The 19,176-nt window shown below is 38.1% G+C and overlaps 2 protein-coding genes across 5 annotated transcripts; both read right to left on the bottom strand.

Moving 5' to 3' along the window:
• Positions 1 to 1,870: 1,870 nt before the first annotated feature.
• Positions 1,871 to 11,922, bottom strand: LOC103467666 (chemokine-like protein TAFA-2). Of its 2 annotated transcripts, XM_008414258.3 has the most exons (5): positions 10,835 to 11,922; positions 10,164 to 10,283; positions 7,918 to 8,073; positions 7,541 to 7,665; positions 1,871 to 2,930 (listed from the first exon to the last, which is right to left on the bottom strand). In XM_008414258.3, exons 1-5 carry the CDS (start codon positions 10,860 to 10,862, stop codon positions 2,919 to 2,921), a joined length of 441 nt encoding a protein of 146 aa, XP_008412480.1. In that variant the 5' UTR covers positions 10,863 to 11,922; the 3' UTR covers positions 1,871 to 2,918. The 2 variants fall into 2 exon arrangements, with proteins under 2 accessions (XP_008412480.1, XP_081465276.1); XM_081609150.1 differs by having other exon boundaries at positions 1,871 to 7,665.
• A 123-nt stretch (positions 11,923 to 12,045) lies between these two features.
• On the bottom strand, positions 12,046 to 18,928 carry LOC103467665 (NEDD8-activating enzyme E1 catalytic subunit). 3 transcript variants are annotated; one of them, XM_008414252.3, is made up of 18 exons: positions 18,788 to 18,928; positions 18,657 to 18,695; positions 16,808 to 16,931; positions 16,645 to 16,725; positions 16,459 to 16,541; positions 16,125 to 16,205; positions 15,978 to 16,021; positions 15,819 to 15,883; positions 15,554 to 15,709; positions 14,977 to 15,079; positions 14,770 to 14,880; positions 14,603 to 14,656; positions 13,184 to 13,220; positions 13,023 to 13,104; positions 12,829 to 12,929; positions 12,674 to 12,737; positions 12,544 to 12,598; positions 12,046 to 12,438 (listed from the first exon to the last, which is right to left on the bottom strand). In XM_008414252.3, exons 1-18 carry the CDS (start codon positions 18,805 to 18,807, stop codon positions 12,350 to 12,352), a joined length of 1,389 nt encoding a protein of 462 aa, XP_008412474.1. In that variant the 5' UTR covers positions 18,808 to 18,928; the 3' UTR covers positions 12,046 to 12,349. The 3 variants fall into 3 exon arrangements, with proteins under 3 accessions (XP_008412474.1, XP_008412477.1, XP_008412478.1); XM_008414255.3 differs by having other exon boundaries at positions 18,601 to 18,695; positions 18,788 to 18,916; XM_008414256.3 differs by having other exon boundaries at positions 18,633 to 18,695; positions 18,788 to 18,916.
• Between the last annotated feature and the right edge of the window lie 248 nt (positions 18,929 to 19,176).

Genomic DNA, 19,176 nt, shown 5'->3' with positions numbered 1-19,176 from the left:
TATTGCTAAAAGGGAGCTCTTGATAATAAGAACATGTTCACACAAACAACATATAACTCAATAAAAGTAACAACATATTATTCTAAGAACAGACATGACAGTCTAATTACATATGTATATACATACAAGAATAAAAAAATATAAATAAAAAAAATTTGTCCAAAAGTAAACACAAAAGAAATTGTGGAAATATTCTTCTGATAAAAACATTTACATCTAATCTCATATTTAGATGCTGCAAATGCTTTTAGCTGGACGAGTTCCTGTCGTTTCCAGAGTTCAGTTGGCAAGATCTGGTTTAAAACCTTTAAAAACACAAGTGGAGTCACTGGATCTTTAGGTCCAATTAGCTTTGCATTTCACAGGAATGTTAATCCGACATGGAAAATAGTTCAATGAGCATGACTGGGGAAAAGGCATCGCCTGGTCTGTTGGAGCTAAAGGAAGATCATGTAGCACTTTATTTACTTGCGACACTTTCCACAATTGGAAAATCTAAGTAAAAAAAAAAAAGCGTGGAATAAATTGTTCATTTGCCTCATGAAATTATGTCTAACACATCTATTGGTACTTCTGCTGTTAATAATTTGGACAGTTTATTCATAATTTTCAGGTTTGCCATGAACTCTGACAAGATTGCAAGAACCTTTGAAAGAGAAGCAAGCTCAGCGAATTATAGATCCTCCACTGTAACTAACAGTAGGTATGAAAGACTTTTTGATATATCTGTGCCATATCTCTGACAAAATATATATTTCCAAGTCTGGTTTTATAAAACAGCCTGTTCTGATGGAGACAGTGCCGTAGCTTTGATAAGGAGATAAATACCTAAATGTATGAAGAATGAGAACTGCAGCAAAGTGGGGACTCACTCTTCATTGTAGTTTTCTCAGAAAAAACATGAGCCCTCGTCTAGCCTTATTTGTTGCAGCTCTTAATTGTTGCTTTAGCCTTACATATTAGTAAATCTTATAAGATATTACATAAATTTGCCTTACCTGAATGGCACGTTGTTTTGTTTTCCCTGTTTTAAAGATTAGCTGTGAGAAAAGGGTTTCTGTGTGACATTCCTTGTCACTCCTCAGAGAGAGAGAGAAAAAAAAAGCCTCATGAATTACTAACACTTACACTCTGAGCAACCTAAACCAAAACCTGAATTACAAAAAAAGCAATAACAGAAGAAATATACAGGTGGGTAAATACTTTTTTGCAGCACTGTATGTGGACCTTGCTGCATTATTTCAACCTGAATGTATTAAGTTGAAGTCCTTTGTTGTCTCCTCCAAGCAACAGCATCCAAACTATATTTATTCTTAGTCACTCACTTACTTGCCAGCCTTCATAGAAGGACATTTTGACAAAGCACCAATGTCTGACTTTATTTAAAAGAGTTCAAACATATTATAACCCATCTGCATCAGCAGCGCCTGCAGCTTCAGCCGAGTTTAGCCACTATGGGACATTTGACAGAAACTCTCCAGTGCAAAGGCATATTTCTCTCAGTCACATCCCTGTCTTAGGGTAGGCAGAAGTACTTAGTTGTTGACCTAAAAGGACATCATTTATCTTATCATCATTCCCTGTAAACATTGAATAGCAATAATGATTTGAATGTTTACAAACCAAACCCTGCATGAATCCCTGAATCCTATGATGGCTCAGTAAAAAATCTTGTCTCGACGAAAACAATTATAATGCATAATATTGTGTGATGTTGAGCAAGCTGCTTAGAATTCAGGTACCTTCAGCCAGAACAGCATGTGGCCTTCACACAAGCCAGATATCTAAAATGGATTGATGTGCAGCTGCTGAAGTTGTGCTAAAAAAAAAAATATATATATTATATATATATATGTATGTATTTTTTTTTTTCACAATGACAAAATGCGAAACGTTTGGTTGAGCTCAAGAGATAAAAGAGAGTCAATCAGGGTGAGTCCAGGAGGAAAATGTGCAATACGCATATTAAGAGGACAACTGATTAAGTGGTAATAAACATTCTGCTCTTTTAGAGGCGACGACTCGCTCCGAGGCAGAAAACCACCGGTGCTTCAAACCATTACAATACGAAGAGTCTCCTCCATGGGAGCTCTCAGTTTAGAGAGCCAAACAAGAAACCCTGATGTAAAGACTCTGCAGCGAAGACGCTCCTCTTCTCTTTCCTCCTCTCCTTTCTCCTAATGATTAGCATTTCAAACAGTTCTCGTTTTGCGTTAGGACTTCATGCTTGTGCGCATGCCATCACAGCCTTGCAGGTGGTGGCCTGTGACCAATGGGGTAAAAAAAAGAAAAGACAAAAAAGAAAAGCTGCCTTTGCAGGCGTGTGCATTTGTGTAGGGAGTGAGAGTCCTTCTTTACGGTAGTCTAAAGGGAACTGACCTCGTTAGGAAGCTAAGAGTAAGGGACAGCGCCGACTACAATTGCTACACAGTGTAATCATAAATTTCTCAGTGTTTGTGGTCTGTTGCTTTAAGTGGCAGCGAGTCACGAGCCACAGACTGGGTTCACATTCAGCCACCTGAAAAAAAAATAAAAAATCCACAAAATTTCTTTTTAAGGGTCTGCCAGCAGCTCGGGCCAAACCTTGATTGAGCGCATCACAATGTGCCTGGCATGTCAAGCAAGAAAACAAAGACTTTTAGCTGAAGCTCTCAGTTTGGATTTGGAAAAAAACTACATCACTTAATCTCTTGTCAAATGTAATGGATTGTTCTCTCTAGGGGATTAACACAAAACAAAACTATTCAAAGAAAAATGAAAATTGAATAATGAGTTTCTGCAGTTTTGAGCTCAGCCAGGAGATATCTAATTAAATATCTGTTTTTCCCTGCTTTGTCTGTGAGGGGTCCAATATTGCAAAAAGTTGACAGCAGCAGGTCAGGTGAGGATTGAACTCTTTAGCAGAAGCTTCTGTCTTGCTACCGTGCCACCTAAAAAACAGATACAGAAGACAAAGAGTGAGTGGTTCTTTCTTTTTGTAAGAGGAAATTGATGTTGATACTTTTGGACACAAAGTAAAGTTTAATGTGTTGGAAATTCTTTTTTTTTTCTTTTTTTTTGTCAGACATTCACAGATTTCTACCTCCAGCTCTAAAGCTTGACATCTAAACTACAGTATGTAAACTGAAGTCTGTCAAGAGATAAGCTGGTGCAGCTGATAAACTTACCCAAAGGCTGGTAAAGCGTGTGTCGCGGATAAGACGGATACTTTAGCTAAAAGTGAGAAAAGCTCTCAATTTTGAAGTAAAACAAAACAAGCTGAACAGTGGTGCGTCCTGCAAAAATGCTGCACTTGTAAAGTTTGGTACAGATTTTGCCACAGTAGGCTAACTCACATTTTATGCCATTTTTTTTTATTGCTTTGCTGAAGCATCTTCACAGATTACATCCATGACTAGTGATTTATTGCACTTTGACCAGGACTATAACTTACAAAACTCCTAAAGAATATCTGCTATGGTAAAACAGATCAAAAATAAATTTACATTTTTCTGATTTTTCTGTCTAAGCAGTTCCAGGTCAAGAAGGGTTTTTATCCTAGCAAATTAAATCCTGTGCCAATCTCCTACATCAGATTCATTTTCATTTCAGGCCACATAAACTTAATTAATGTCAACATTCTGCCATTTGTGGCAGAATGCATTGATAAAACTACCTATTAAAAAACTGTTAAAATGTTATAGCTTTCTTTGGGTTTGATGAATACTTCTTATAATTAAACAGTATTAAACATCTTTTCAAGTAGATGTACTTTTGCACGTACAAAAAAGCTCATTTGATTAGACTGATTAAAATAATATTTAAGCACACAACTGTCATCTTGAAGGTTCTCTTTATCTGGTCCTCCAAAATCTATGGGGCCACATAAACAGATGTGGCCCTCCGGGTTCTAGACTCTAATTCATCTGCCACTATTTCATGGTCGGTGATTCAACCCCTATTTATCTGCTATTTAGGGCCACATAAATAGCACTGCTGCTGTTTATGTGGCCCTAAATAGTAATAGTGGGCTGAATTTGGCCCGCGGGCCTCGAGTTTGACACGTGTCCTACATAAAAGAGTTTCTGTCTTGGTACCAACTCTGTCTTTGTCCAGAGAAAAGGACAAGTTTTAAAGCTAAGGGCTGGTTTGGGAAGCCAAACTACCGATAACCAAGTTGTTTCTTTTACATATGCAGGGCAATACGTTCCACATAGCTGCTTTCACAGTCACTGTTCTCGGCCAAATCTATGAATGACTGTGAATGAACTTGGAAAGAATTCACAACACTTTGCTTTTTTCATATTTTGCTACGCTACAGCCAACAGTTAATATAAATGGAACCAGTGCTTAAACTGGTGCATGCGAGCACCTCGGATCAAACCAGTGCTGGTCTGGGTTTGTTGTGAAACAATAAGGCAAAGCATCAAATGCAGTTTCACAAGAAAATGTTAAGCCTCCTGGTGGCCAGTAGGAAGAATCCATGTTTAGGTTGCTTCCCCTTTACCTTTATTTTTCAAAACAATTCTGGGGCTGTGTATGTAGTATATTTACAAGCTTTGATAAAATCTCAATTTTCTGCACTGCGTTGATTAAAGTATGAAGTATCCATTACAAAGAGAGCAGGGACAGAGTGAAAAAGAGAATTAATTCTGCAACAGTCATGTCACCTCAGTATTATCGTCGACTTACAGCTACGGCTTACAAAAGTCTATTTTGTGGCCGATGAATCAACCCCTGTGAACTAAAGACAAGACATTTGCCTGGCCTGTTATCAGCCTATTAAATGGCCTTTACAGAGTGTTATCACTCTCATAGATATGAGCAATTGGTGCCTTCCTCCACCTCATCCCACTGTGGGTTTGGCAGCCCCAGTTTTCATTCTTTTTGATCAGTGATAAACCCGTGATAAACACAAAATGAGCCAGATTACACAGGCAGGCTCCCGCAGAAGCATAAAAAACTGGACTAAAGGTCGCTGCTGGTGCTGTTGCCCAAAGCTGACTGAAGGAGCAGGCCTTTCACACAGTACTTAAATCTGACTATCAAAGCTTGTAGCTAATCTCAGTCCTTCTCCTTGAATTGCAACTTGTTTTACAGCATATCTAGCAAAACTGCTTCAACTTTGTGTTGGTTTATTTAGTAATGCACCAGAGGTCATCCCACACTATGAATTTTAAGCAAAACTTAAGGCATTATTTTTGAATTAGTGTTTGACATGGACAGCCTGTGGCATTACCAGCCTGAACTCTGCTGTGGTCTTTCTAATTTCTGCTCAAGTCAAAACCTTTCTCCCAACCTTTCACTTGTTGTCTCACTGTGGGCATTCAAACTGGATCTCTGCAAGCTTGGCATTGGTTAAATTTCCTAAATGCTTCCCTCTGTGTGGGCTGTGAAACCAGCGAAAGGACACACTGGTTCTGAACAAATGCAACTCCTGGCCAAATGTCTTGGACCAATAACTGGAGGTAATGGTTACTTAATGGACTTGTCACACTTGGATCAGATATGCAAGTAGATTCGGAGTAAGAACACGCAGATGCATAACATTTTAACCCCTTTATTACGATGCCACTTGCAGAGCAGATAAAACTTGAAGGAGTAATTATTATTTGAAAGTTGAAGTAGTATTTAATGCCACCGAATTAGTCATATAACTCTCAGCAACATAGCTGATAAAAACATTGAAAGCTAATCACTACAGCGTGTTGTCACACAGCTCTCCCTCAACATGAACTACGTTTGACCTGATTTAAACTCGCAGTGAACTGGTGGGCCTGATGTGACAGTAAAAGTATGATTATAACCAGGCACTTTTAGGGCACATGTTGGGAAGATCTCTGCTTGGCCCGCCTCTGCATGAGCTTACCGTGGTGTCACTCGTTCACTAATCCAAGAAATCTATCAAATATAAGAAGAGCAGTGTTTACAAAACCACCAGCTGAAGATTTGTTGAAAATGATTCAAAATATGTCCTTAATGATTTGAAAATTCGGTTTCCCTTTCATGTCATCCAGGTATGACAGATAAAAGAACCTATTGGACCAAATTGTTCTCATCAATTAATTTCTTTCATCATGCTGTAGAATGCGAGTTTGCTTCAATTCTTTATGCTTTGACTTATGAGTTCTGCTTTTCTTCTTTTTATTTAAACTAAAGGTCGTCTTACGTTCCCCCACAAAGAAGTCATCCCACTTCCTACAGCAAAAAAAAATGTACCTGAATCCTATTCTGTTTTATCCTTGATTAAAGATCACCGTGTTGTGGCTGCAGTGAAGCCATTGATCCTTTTCGGCATGGTTCCATTGCTTACCTGCCCCACTTCCACTGTAAAATATTTCCCCCTCGCTATGAATTATGTATAAAAAGCAGTTCAACAAAAAGGCAACTTCAGAGACAGCTCGTTTCTAAAAGCGGTGGGGTTTTCCTTTGGCCGTCAGATTTAATTACATGGGTTTTAGTGTGTGGAATTAGTTCACAGCTTATTTCCTGTTTGTCCTCTTGGCCCCATCATTCACCAGATTATGGAATTAGGATTTCCGAGCGCGCAGAGGATGGCGAGAGCAAGAGGTTTGATACTCAATGGGAGCAGTTATTACACTTGATTGCGGAATCTGTCAGAATCAAAGGAGAGCAGCGGAGAATAAAGTTTTAGGATGTATACACGTCAACCAGGAAGTCCCAAAAAAAGATTAGAGTCACCACGAAACCAGATCTTCATGCAGTGCTTTACTGTGAAGTTGTTTTGTATTGTGTAAGGCTGAGAGCTTTTCCATTTCTTTCCGTTCTGCTAATGAGATCTGTTATATGGTGTGCCCACATACAGACCCCTAATGTAAATGACTGTCATCACTGACACAGTTATCTGCCTCATTGCTCTGTTTATCCTTCCAACAGTAACCTCATAAGCACACTGTATGCCCACTCAGCTGTTCTATAATTAATACTCCGAATGCCGGCTCTCCCCGTTTTATCCATTTTCATTCTTGTAACTGCGATGCACCATCTGAATGCATCATGTATACATACAATAGTTAGGCTAACTTCAACGTGACATTTGTATGAATAAATTGGTTTGCCTTTTGAATCTCTCTCTCTCTCTCTCTCTGCTCTCTTCTTCAGTCCCTTTTCTTCTCTTTTTCTTGGATATCTGGCTTTCTTTATGGATCCCACTCCTCCATCCCCTAGACCCATCTGTAAAAGCTTGGCAGCATTCAAGGTTTCCTCCTGCTAAAAAGCAAGGATTATTTTGTTTTGTTTTCTTTATTTTTCCCTTGCTTTTGCCTTCGTGCTCGCTCCAGGGAGCTTAGGCACAGACATCTGTGAGGCGCCTTCAGACAATTTTGATTGCTATCGCTGCTATAAAAAAGAAACTTGAATAGGATGACTGTGTTGGATTGGCAACCTATTCAAGGTGTGCCTCACTTCTTGCCCACGGTCAGCTGGGATATGCCTCAGCACCCCTCCTGCAGCCTTCTGAGGAATCAAGCAGGTAACGCTAACAGCTGGATGGATGGACAAATCCAACTGTGACTCAGACTAATGCCGGGCCCCTCCTCACCTTCGTGGTCTTCACTTTGTTCCCAGAGATGCATGACCAACCAGTGAGGTCAGGGAGAACTCGACACTCCTCCTCCTGCAGACACGGCTCCATTTTACACCACCATTTCTGACGCACAATGGAGGCTAGAGGGGATGGGTGGAGGAGAAGAGGGGCAAAGGGTCACTTTTTCGATTGAAGAACTTCCAAAAGGAAAAAAATGAGTTGTTTGGGAAAAAAACATCCCAATCAGATGTCATGCTCCTTTGGACTTTAAAAGCCTCGACATCAGCGGTTTCTGGTGAATGTGACTCGACTTTGACACGCAACACTTTCCGGTCATAGCAAAATATTTATTTTTTTAAGAGAGTTGCGAGAAGGGGTTTCTGTATTATTACCTTCAACACAAGAGGGCAGTGCCCTTGTTGTCCCAGCTACCTGTCCGGGGAAGCAAGAACACTTGACTGTTTGAGAGCGCTCTTCAATCTTATTCTTATTGCAGCAGCGATGAGCCGCAACCACTTCACATGTCCCCGTCCTCTCCTGTGATGACCCTGACCAAGAAATGCAGTAAGAAAAAAAAAATCAGTTTGATTCAAGAAGGAGCACAAGACCACTGCACTCACTGTCTCAACAGTGATGCCACTAAAGGTAGCCAGCAGTTCTAACCTTGATGTTTTAATTAATTTATTTTTTATTAATAGGAATTTAAGAAAGCGGAAAACAAGCTGGAGAAAAATGCTAAGCTTTATTGATGAACTTTTTGTCCCGGTCTCTGTCTGATGAATGTGTAAACAAAATTTCTATTATAATTGTTTAAAGCTATTGGTTTTGGTGAGCCACTCAAACATTCATCAGTGACCCTTTAAAACTCCACAGACACAGGCAGTGACCTGGCATTAATCAATGTTAAATTCTGGAAAAAATAAATGACTTTTTATCTAATTTTAATTACCCAGTAAGAAGGCAGCTCAACAATTACTTATACCGCCTGTTGTTATTGTTTTTAGAGCAACAGCACCACCTAGTGGAATGAGAAGTATCACCAATCCAAATCATGACCTGATACGCGTCTGACCACCAGAAATCAGAGGGAAAGTAGCAGTACTGTTGTGTATCTTCACTCAAGTATCTTAAGTCAGCCTATAAATTATCCAGACAAGAGTATAAAAGTGTTTGAAACTATATGTCAAGTACTAACTATTTGCTCAAAATAATGTAGTCAAAAATTTTATGTACAAATTCTGTTTTTTTAATAATTACACTTTTTTGAATATATGAGTAACACATACTAGTAAAATAGCAAATTGAAAAAGAACAAACATTTCCAAGTATTTTTTTTTACAACATAGATCTTATTTATACAGTCAAATTCAAAAACTTAAAATATGCCAAATGTATTGCACACTAGATATAAGCAAAATGTTTAGAAGCTCAGAGACAACGAAGGACGGAACATTTATTTTGTCTACTTCTCTATTCTAGTTCATTACTATCTCAAAGTACTTTACTTGAACATTCATATTTTATGCTGTTTCATGATGGTACTTCCCGATCTTTCTGTCACAAGCCATGTACTCTTTACTCCACTACATTATCTGACAGTTTAAGCCTCTAGATGCTCCTCAGTACACATTATATGCAAATGCAGATTTATGTAAACCATTGCTTGATTTCTTTAAGTAACGCCTGGAAACCTTTTGTCCCCATGACACAAAATCCTGTTTCTTCATTTAAATCTGTAAACCATGATATTATTATCTCCAGGGAATTGAAGAATATTCCAAAAGTACTTGGAGGGACTGAACATCTAGAGCAGAAACCACTGATTTTATAGCAACAAATTCATATATAGAGATCTATGAAAAGAAAACCCTGAAAATCTGCTTAGAGCTTCTAATTTAAGAAATTCCCTTAATACAATGCGTATGCAGTTCAGTAAATAGGAATGTTTTTAAAAAGCTAATTTAAATAAACAATTCTAAAAGCACTTCGTTGCGGTCTGTGCAATCATGGTGAACACTGCAGGCATCTCCACCATTCATTCACAGCTTTCAAGAAGAGGGTAACCACAAAGGGTTAATTGCAAAAGAGGCGTCCTACTAACGGAGAGCTCCATAGCCTAATAATGGAAAGTTGACTGGAAGGTAAAAGTGCATTCGCTCCCATGATGGTGAAAGCCATAACCCAGCTATAACCTATATTTTTCTTTATTTCTCGTTTTATATATTACATATTACATATCAAGTGATATTCAAATTGTCAGATATCCTTTGCCTTAGTTTTATTAAAAAAAATAACTGAAATAAATGGTTTAATTTTACTGTATTTCATTCTGCTTAATGAAAATATATGTTTCAGTTTGGAATCAAATTATTGCAATTACTTAACTCTTCAGTGATATTTTTACAAACTGAGATGCATCTGTGAGAATTGTTAAGGATTACTAATTTCATACTTTGTAAACAAACAAACAAAAACAAAACAACAACTGCGCTGTGACTTATAGCATCATAAAACATGTACGGTGGGTCTAAAGATGCTTGTGCTTTAACTGAGCTCTGCTCCAATCCAGCAGGCCTTTGACCAGGAGCCCTAATGAGCCCCGCTGGGTGTGTGTTGGTCTGACCGGGCTGATGCTTACCTCTCTGTCCTCGAGAGGTTTGGTTGCCACTGGACACTTGCTGGATGCTGAGGTTTACTGTGCAGAGCAAAATGAACCCCCAGAGTAATTGTTGTGTCAGTTTGATCATCTTCATCTTACCTACACAGGAAAATGGAGATTCATGCAAAAATTTGTGGAACAGGCTGTGATTTTGAAATTGCACAGGTGAGTCTAAGCGGTGCGCATGAAGCTGATTTACCAGGATGTGAAAAATTAAATCTAAAAAATAAAAAAAAAGAAAAGCCAAACACCCGAGAGCAATATTTGGAGCAGACGAGACCCAGACCTAAAGTCATTTCTGAGTCATATTTTCCTTTCAGCTGTGTATATCTTTGTGAATAAAGTGGTAGTCCTGATGAGTCACGCAAGAAAAAAAAAAACTGGGACACAACTTTAATCCTAAGTACCACAGAGCATCTGAACAATGATGATACAAAGTGAACACTCCATGAACAACTTATGTTTTGCAAAAATACAGATTTTTATAGTACATCTGCTTTTTGCACCGGCAGAAAAATACATTTGTACCAAACTAATTAGGTGCTATTACAGTGTTATTAAACCTACCTTCTTATTTAAAGATGCTATGTACATTAGTGTGTGGCATACCGAGCTTCTAATAGCACTGAGAATTAATGTTCTCCACTTACCTGTGCCTTGTGTCTTATTTATGTGCATGATAAGGCTTCAGAGGAGTCCCCATCAGTCTGTCTGCATAAGAGCACGCATCAGGAGAAAAACAAGGTTGTATTAAATACTAATCTCCAGTTTTTAAGTATTATCCCTCGAAGTTGGAATAAAATAAAATCAAGTAAATAAATAATCACAGGAGTGTAGGCCTCCTGCAGAACAAAGAATCAAAAAGTCAGCTCCAGAAAAAAAGAAGAAAAGAAGAAGCAGCACTCTCACAGATCCGCTCCTGTCCCAGGAGTCACACCGTAGTTACCCGTTAGACAGGAAGCAACGGGAGAGAGACGCTTGTTCGCGACAGAACCAGACAAGCCTGTCAGTTCCATCCAAGAGGAAAATTAAAACTTAATCTAAGACAGAAACCATCTGTCTTCCGGACAATAAGCGGCCACTTTCATTAGTGCCTTAAGAAGCTTAAGGGAAGTGTTGACATGCACACTGGATATGGAGGATGGTTTTTTTTTTTACTTTCTCTTTTAAATATATCTATTTTATAAACATATATATTTTTCTCTTTAAATTAGGTTACATTTTAAAGAGTTATAATATTCACTATAACATAAAGCCTAAATTATTAAATCTAGGCAAGAAATAAAAGGATCAGGCTGATTCCTTGATGAAAAGCTCTAAAAATAAAGATCAACTGTTGGTGGGTGAAGAAGATTTAATCTGGACAAAATTGGTTTTCTGCTAAATATTACAGTAATGATTTAGAAGTTAGAATCAAATATATAATAAAAATACAAATGAAGCCTTCTGACTGCTCTGCTGTGTCAGAACTGTTATATGTTGTGACCACATGCTTGAAGCAACGCCCAAGTAGGTGTTTGTTGTCCCGTGGTCTACTGAAACTAAAGTGGGACTGTTTGGCTATAATGCCCAATGTTACATTTGCAGGACAAACAGGGAACAACTGCCTGAAGTAAACCCATTTTATCTGAAGTGTATGGGTGGCAGGATCATGTTGTGGGGCAATTGTGCTGCAGAAGGAACTGGTGTACCTCATAAAATAGATGGCACCATGAGGAAAAAGCATTATGTTGAAATATTAAAGTGACATCTAGAAACAAATTGGTCTTTCAAATTTGCAATGATCCCAGAACCCAAGACAATTCAGAGAGTACGCTGTGGACGGTGTCTGCTTGAGGTCCAATTGTGGAAAAAAACAACATTTCTAATGATAAACTTTATTGGGTTGGAGTTTACATACATAATTATTCTCAAATAAGAAGAAACTGGATATAATATGAATCTGCACTGGACAAATAAAGAAGTAAACCATGTTACAAAAACAATATTATTTGATTCCATCTTCAGACAACACAATCAACATGATGTCTCACAAGTGAGACCTTCTGCGCCGTATTTACATCCTGATGTCAAATGTGCAACTGCAACAGCAAGAGAAACGCAGCGATCCTACATCCAGTTTGCATTCAGACGCGTCAGTGCGGTTTAGTCTGTTAGGTTTTAACTCAAGCGGTGAAATTAATCTTGAATAGAACCGTCTGTGGAGTGGTGACATCGGCAACAGCTATTTCCTGTCCGTCTGACAAGCCCAGCTCTGCATTGGAGGGAAATAAAACATGATGCATTTACAGTTTTAAGGCCAAAAATAAATAAATAAATAAATAAATAAATAAATAAATAAAAGACATCTCTCGTGTACCTTTTAAAGTTTTGCAGAGGTTTGGCCTTGTGCGCTCTTCGATGGACTTAACAGACTGCAATAAGATTAGAAGATGTGTTTTACCTCAAGGTAAACGGATTGTGCAGCAGTTTTAATGTTAGATAATTACCTGCAGATACAAAGTCTTGTTCTTTCCTTCCAGGGTTGTGGTGATGGCCGGTGATTTCATTTGTCTGGACAGAAAAATTGCACCATCTTAAAGTGATCATAGATCATCAAATTTGTACATTTCTGATATTGTCGTGTTTTGTTCCGAGAACTCACAAGGAGGCCGTCTCTGTCAGGTACTCTAAAACTTCCTGTAATTTGGCAGAAGGAGGGAACTGGAGATCTTGAGGTACCTGGCTGCATGCTGTGCAATTTTCCTGTCAAAGAAAGATGATTTGGAACACCGATCATTATTCTCTGTATGAAAACTGCGAGCACGGTCTATGGTTAGTAAAAAAAAAAACACAAACCTTTCTCTCGGCTTCAAAGGTGTAGGTGTATAGCCCATCCACGTCATTAAAAACCATGTAGTTATTCAAGGGAATATATGCACTGAAAAGACAAGTCTGACTGTAATTGATGCTCACATCAAGAAATAAAACCTTAAAGAAAATGTGTTTCTCTAACAAACCTTGTAGCGATTTTAAAGACCTCAGTTGCACAGGCAGCTGTGAAGAGCAGAAGTAAAATGTATAAAAATGTTAGTGACTTTATGAATTCAATAGTTTTAATATTGCATTCTAACTACTTAAAATCTTAAAATCATGAGGTAAAACTAATTAGTTTAGTACAAACAGCATAAACAACTCGGACTAAAATGTTTAAAGTAACTCAGAAAAAGTAAACCATAATTAATTGCTACGGTTGTATGTTAGAATATAAAGTCATATGCTCTAAACATCTATACAACATCCTGTTTACGTCCAACTCAGGTTTTCCCATAATTTTCTAATTGTATGAGGCTAGATGTGGTTCAGTTTCATCATTTAGATTTAAACAATAAAAGATTAAAATCACACAGGAAACTTTGGGTTTGATGCTCATGAGTTAAATATCACAGAAAGGAGTCAAAATTCAGATTATTTAGGGGAGTTTTGGTGCTTTGTAGTTTGTTATTGTGGTAACACTTTATTTGAAGGAGTGTGCATAAGACTGTCATAAACATAACATCTGTCATGAACATAAAGGAGTCTTTATGAATGTTTGACTGTTGTCATGAAGTGTCATTCGGTAAATAATGACACTTTTAATACAAAGTTGCTCTAAAAGTTGTTTTAAAAGTCCATTGAAAGTGCCAACTTTGCATGATTTTGTAAATTATGATAATTAAATCAAAGTTGGTATTTTTAATGGACTTTCAATGCAACTTTTAGAGAAACTTTGCATTAAAAGTGTCATTATTTACCGAATGACACTCCATAAAGACTTCTTTATGTTCATGATAGGTGTTATGTCATGTTTTTGACAGTGTCATGTCAGTCTTATGCACACCCCTTCAAATAAAGTGTTACCGTTATGGTCGCCTAAAAAAAGGTTGTTCTGCTGCCGCATATATAGTTTGCATGAATTACCACACACTTTCACGCAACATTCATTTTTTATACATGCTGAGTTGTAAAATATACATTTTTGGTGCGTGTACAGCATTTATACATGAGTCACTTTGTAATTTAACAGCAGGACAAGACTGAGCTTTTAGACACACAGGCCCCTGACGACTGGAAAAGGGGTATTGTGACTAAAAACACTCGTTCAGGAAGAAAAAATGCTGCCACAAAAAGAAAGACAGTTCCTCTGTTTCTATGCCAACAGAGGTGAGTTTGCAGAGAACTTGTACTGCATTTGAAACTTAAAACGCTATAATTAAAAACAAAAAACAAATTGAGAAAAAAAAAAAAGAACAAGCTCTCATGTTGAAACTGTTCCTGCATCCTCTGCTTTAGAATAGTTGGCATTGTAATGTTTTTCATTAAAGGCAAAGCAAATTGACCGATGATGCCTGAAGCTCCGGTGAAGAAACATAACTGCTTTAAAAACCCAAGTTTCATACCAGCAATAACAGCATTAGTTGATGCCACAGCGGGAATAATCCTCTTCACAACTCCTGCAACACAAAAGGCGACTCTGAGGTGAATTCTATCAGTTCTGTCAAAAATAAGAAGCGACGTGACAAATTAGCACCGCATGAATTAAAGGTTTTATAATTCACAGTCTCACCTTGCGTGAGTCTGTACGTCACTCCCGTGATGTTAAACTCTGCCGCTCTTTCTTGGGATTTCTCAAACACCCACTGGATGTGTTCTGGATTGTCACCGTCTAAACTCGTGTCTAGTTGAGAAGAAGGCAGAAGTTATAAACGTTTACACAAACTCGTCGATTTAATTTTTTTTCTTTCCCACATTATATACACAGCTTGATGCAAACCTCCAAAAGGCCTGTCTTTGGGCCACTGTAAGATTCTGGCGTATTCCACGCAGTGTTCTGGTAGCCGCGGCATTGTTGCGATGGTACACATGGGGAAATTTATCTGTGGAGTGAAACAATTGAAAGATAAGCATTTTTCATGAGGACTTTTGAGTCTCACGTTTTGTTTGGTTTTCTAAAATACTTTCATGTTCCATTATGTTATTTTTGTTACTTATCCTCTTCTGATTGTTTAGCTCCTCTATAGTTTCTATCTCAAAACCATGAATTCTTTAAACATTCTTTATTTTCACAAAGCTTGCTCCAGCAGACCGCTTTACTTTACATAATTTTGTTGAGGCTGAAGGTCATGCTAAATAAAAGCTGTCAAGAAAAGTACAGAAACAGGTGATGTTTCTGTACATAGGTGATTCATAATTTGTCCTGCTGGAAGTTTGACTTTTTCGGTCATATGCAGTTAAAAACCTTACACCAAAACAGTTAAGCTGGGATTAATGCCCACACCAGGCTGAAAACGTATCAGAGATCAAGACTTTCTAGGTTTAGAAAGTGAACCTAGAAAAAATAGGGGTGCTACCTGTGGTGGGTACAGCTCCAGCGTGCAATCAATACACGCAGTCATGCCCGGCAGGATGACACGAGCGTTTCCTTTAAAGCCCTCCGTCCCCCCGTCGATGAGGGGGATGATGGAGCTGGGATCAAGGACTCCATCTTCATAGCTCAGGAGAGATATCTACCGAGATCAATCAATTAGGTTAGCTAAGCCTCGCCACAAAAACAGCAGGTCATAATAGACAAGAGGAAAAAAATATATATATATTTTTCTTTCATTTAAATTGTACCAGCATTCCATTTATCCAGCGTCTAGCGATAATGGAGTCAAGTCCGCAGACAATGATGTGAAACTCTGCAAAGATAAACAGCTTGGGATGAGTTCAACCCCTCAGTCATTCAAATAACCGATCAACTCTGCTGAGGTTTAGACGCAGAAATGCACTTACGCCTATAGAAAGAATCATCAAAGTCTTGGATCTTTTTAAAGTGACTGAATGCTATCACTCAGGAAAAAAGCCAGGGAACCATGCGGTCGTATAACACAATGTTAGCTAAACATGACTTGTTTATGCAGGATGAAGAGGGAAGGATACGGGACAACTTTACATCCCGAGATACGACTGTTGATGAAATCAGCAGCCACATCCGCCTTTGGTCTTCCAACGTCTTTGGGCCTACACAAAGAATTAATGTTATTTATGAAACCTGTGGCAAGATGTATATACCAGGCTTTATGTCTAGGAGATGATGAAACATAGAGATTTGATGGATGGAATAAATACTATTTTTAAATACTGATTCATGAGAAAGTCTGGAAATTTTTCCCATAATGTTAAGTTCATTTACTTTGATTGAACCCTTCTCACAAACCATCTTGGCTCTTGTTAACAATGATTTTTTTTTTTAAATTACAGAGGTAAAACTAACCTGAAAAGAAACTGCCTGTTAAGATTTGACACATCAATGGTATCCATGTCAACCACATGAATAAGGCGAAACCCAGACAGGGCCTAGACAGAAAAAATAAAACATTGATATAATAATGCATCTCAAATAGCCAGACAGAATGGATTTGTTATGCCATTATAGGAACGATTAAAGCCATTTCCTTACCAGATTCTTAAGGAGTTCACATCCCAGTCCTCCTGCACCGATTACCAGAATCTTGCAGGTCTCCAATAAAAACTGCAGAGACTGATTCGACAAAAACGGCCGTATTTAAACCAAACTACATCTGAACGGTGACAGACTCTATTCACATATTCATGGCGGTCACCTCGGTGCTTGGCTCAAAGTCAGGATGGGTGAAAGGACCCGGCCTTTCCAAAAACTTCTTTACATGATTCCAGCGACCATCCCAGTCGCAGCCGCTATCCATGTGTCCACTATCAACAGCCATTCTGGACGCGAAACACACCAGAAACAAAAAGGAAAAAGAAACACTGAACATGCACTACAGTTCAAATTATTGCATTTTACATTTTTTAAGAGATGCATGACACATCGGCATTAACATCTGTATCGGCTGATGTTAGTTACGTTTTAATCATCAGCCACCATCTAGCTTGTGTGCTTGAGGAGGGGTGAGTGGGTTCGTCCCATGGTATTTGTTTGGTCATGTGAAAGTGATGCAGCACAGAATTGTGGGGAGGGCTGAGATATATGGCCCAAAACTAAAATCTCAGATTCTTTTCATACCAAATCCAGTTTGCAATTTTAATCAATTATTTTCTTTCTCCTATTCTTTTCTTTCAAAAAATTACAAATGACAGAAAATATTTTCAGAAACTTGGTTTTATTTCACTCATACCTTGTAGGAGTTGACCTGAATTCCAAATACAACAATTTGACCTCCAGATCTTACCGTTGCAAAGCAATAATGCATTCAACTGTGCAGTTCTTCCTTAACACCCTTTTTTGAAAATACAAAAATTTGATGGAAGATAACTTAGAATTGAGATCTGCTGTGCAGTAATAAAAACAACAACACTAAGATGTAGCACACTTAAATGTAAATCCTTAGAAAATACTTTCAATACTAAAGTTCCAAAATCTTGGAAACAGAGAAATCTTGTTGCCCGTTTCATTTTGTTTTTTAACAATTTGGTCTCTTTATTTCTTATTGGTTGTAGCTTACCTATTTTTTAGGTGGCTATGAGGACTGATCAGAAATATACAATTTATTGTCAAGTGATCGTAAATTGTATTTAATCAAAACAACAAAGAAAATCTGCAAACATCACTTCAATTTACTCAAACTTGGTTCAGGAGATAGCGGATGATGTTAGTATCATTCTGATGGAGGTTCAGTAGCGGAATGGCTGCTTTAAAGCAGAGTGGTGCCTAACATCATGTTGCTTTGATTGACCACAGTTATCTCTAGGCTGAACTCATCACTCTGCATCAAATGGGCCACACAAACCAAAATGATGCAGCTAGCAGGATTGCAAGAAAATTTACTTCAATTGCTGGGAGATCAACAAAGTCTAGGAAGAACCAGGAGCATCATCTAAAGAAGTGTAAATTAAGGAAAAAGATTGCCACCACTGCAGAGCTTGGTAAGCAATAACAGCATGCATGAACAGACATTCCTGCAAGCACACCAAGTCTGAGACATATGGACGCTGGTCCGGTGCAATGATTTAATTTCATTATCTCACAGGAAATCTATGAAGTAGTAAGGTTTGTAAATAACTATAGTTCTATTAAACTTGTTTTTAATAGCTTTAATGGACAACTGTTTTATTGGAATACTGTAACTGCTATTTAAACTTGAACACGTAGTTCTCCTGGGGTAATAAGTTTGACTCAATGTTTTATAATGTTACTGTATGTTGTCTTCAACAGTGCATAGTCATGACTTGTGTGTAGCTAACAAGTATCGCGAGCTTTCCAAAATTTGTCATTTGTAGAAAATGACGGGTCTTCCTCTTTCTGTGTTATATCCCACCGTCCTGCTCCCCCCAAGAGTAAAGGATCTCAACCAGCTAACAAGGATAGTAAGTGAGCCTCTGCTCCTTGCCAACATGTTTATTTTTTATGTCTGCTGGCCCAGCAGTCGCTGCTTACAGTGCAACGCAAACCTGCCGCCAGTCAGAGACCTTTATTTAGCATTCGTCACTAACTTCTCAGTCAGGTCCTCTAATCGCCTTCTTTTCTTCTCCCTTGAAAAAAGACAGTAAATCAGGCTCGGTTTAAGAGAAACTAAGGGTTATATTTACGGTAAAAATGATATTTGACGCTCATTGAGACTTACGGCTCCTCGGCATCCGCCATACTTTCACGGTCCCATGTCCTCGATTCAGGCTGCACTATATTCAGGGGAGTCAAAGCTGCGCAGCGAACCGCAGCTCCCGCGTTAACACAGAACTATGTGACCATCATGTACACCAGAGGGCGCTGTTGCTTTTTTGTACTTCACTTTCAAGGCGCTACGCCGCTGACAAAAACTCGACTGAAAAGAGATAGTGGTGCAGTCCAGCTTATGAAGTACCGTTGCTCATTGCTATCAGTGCTGTGGAAAAAAGTATCAGCATTTATTTATTTATTTATTTATGATCTTTTGATCATTAAATTATTATTATTATTATTATTATTATTATTATTATTATTATTGTTATTATTATTATTATTATTAATTCTTTT

This window comes from Poecilia reticulata, chromosome 7, assembly GCF_904066995.2.
Source record: "Poecilia reticulata chromosome 7, P_reticulata-male-v2, whole genome shotgun sequence".
In the NCBI taxonomy this organism is placed as follows: Eukaryota; Metazoa; Chordata; class Actinopteri; order Cyprinodontiformes; family Poeciliidae; genus Poecilia; species Poecilia reticulata.
The sequence above is the reverse complement of the archived record's forward strand: the minus strand, read 5'-3'. Positions and strand labels throughout refer to the sequence as shown.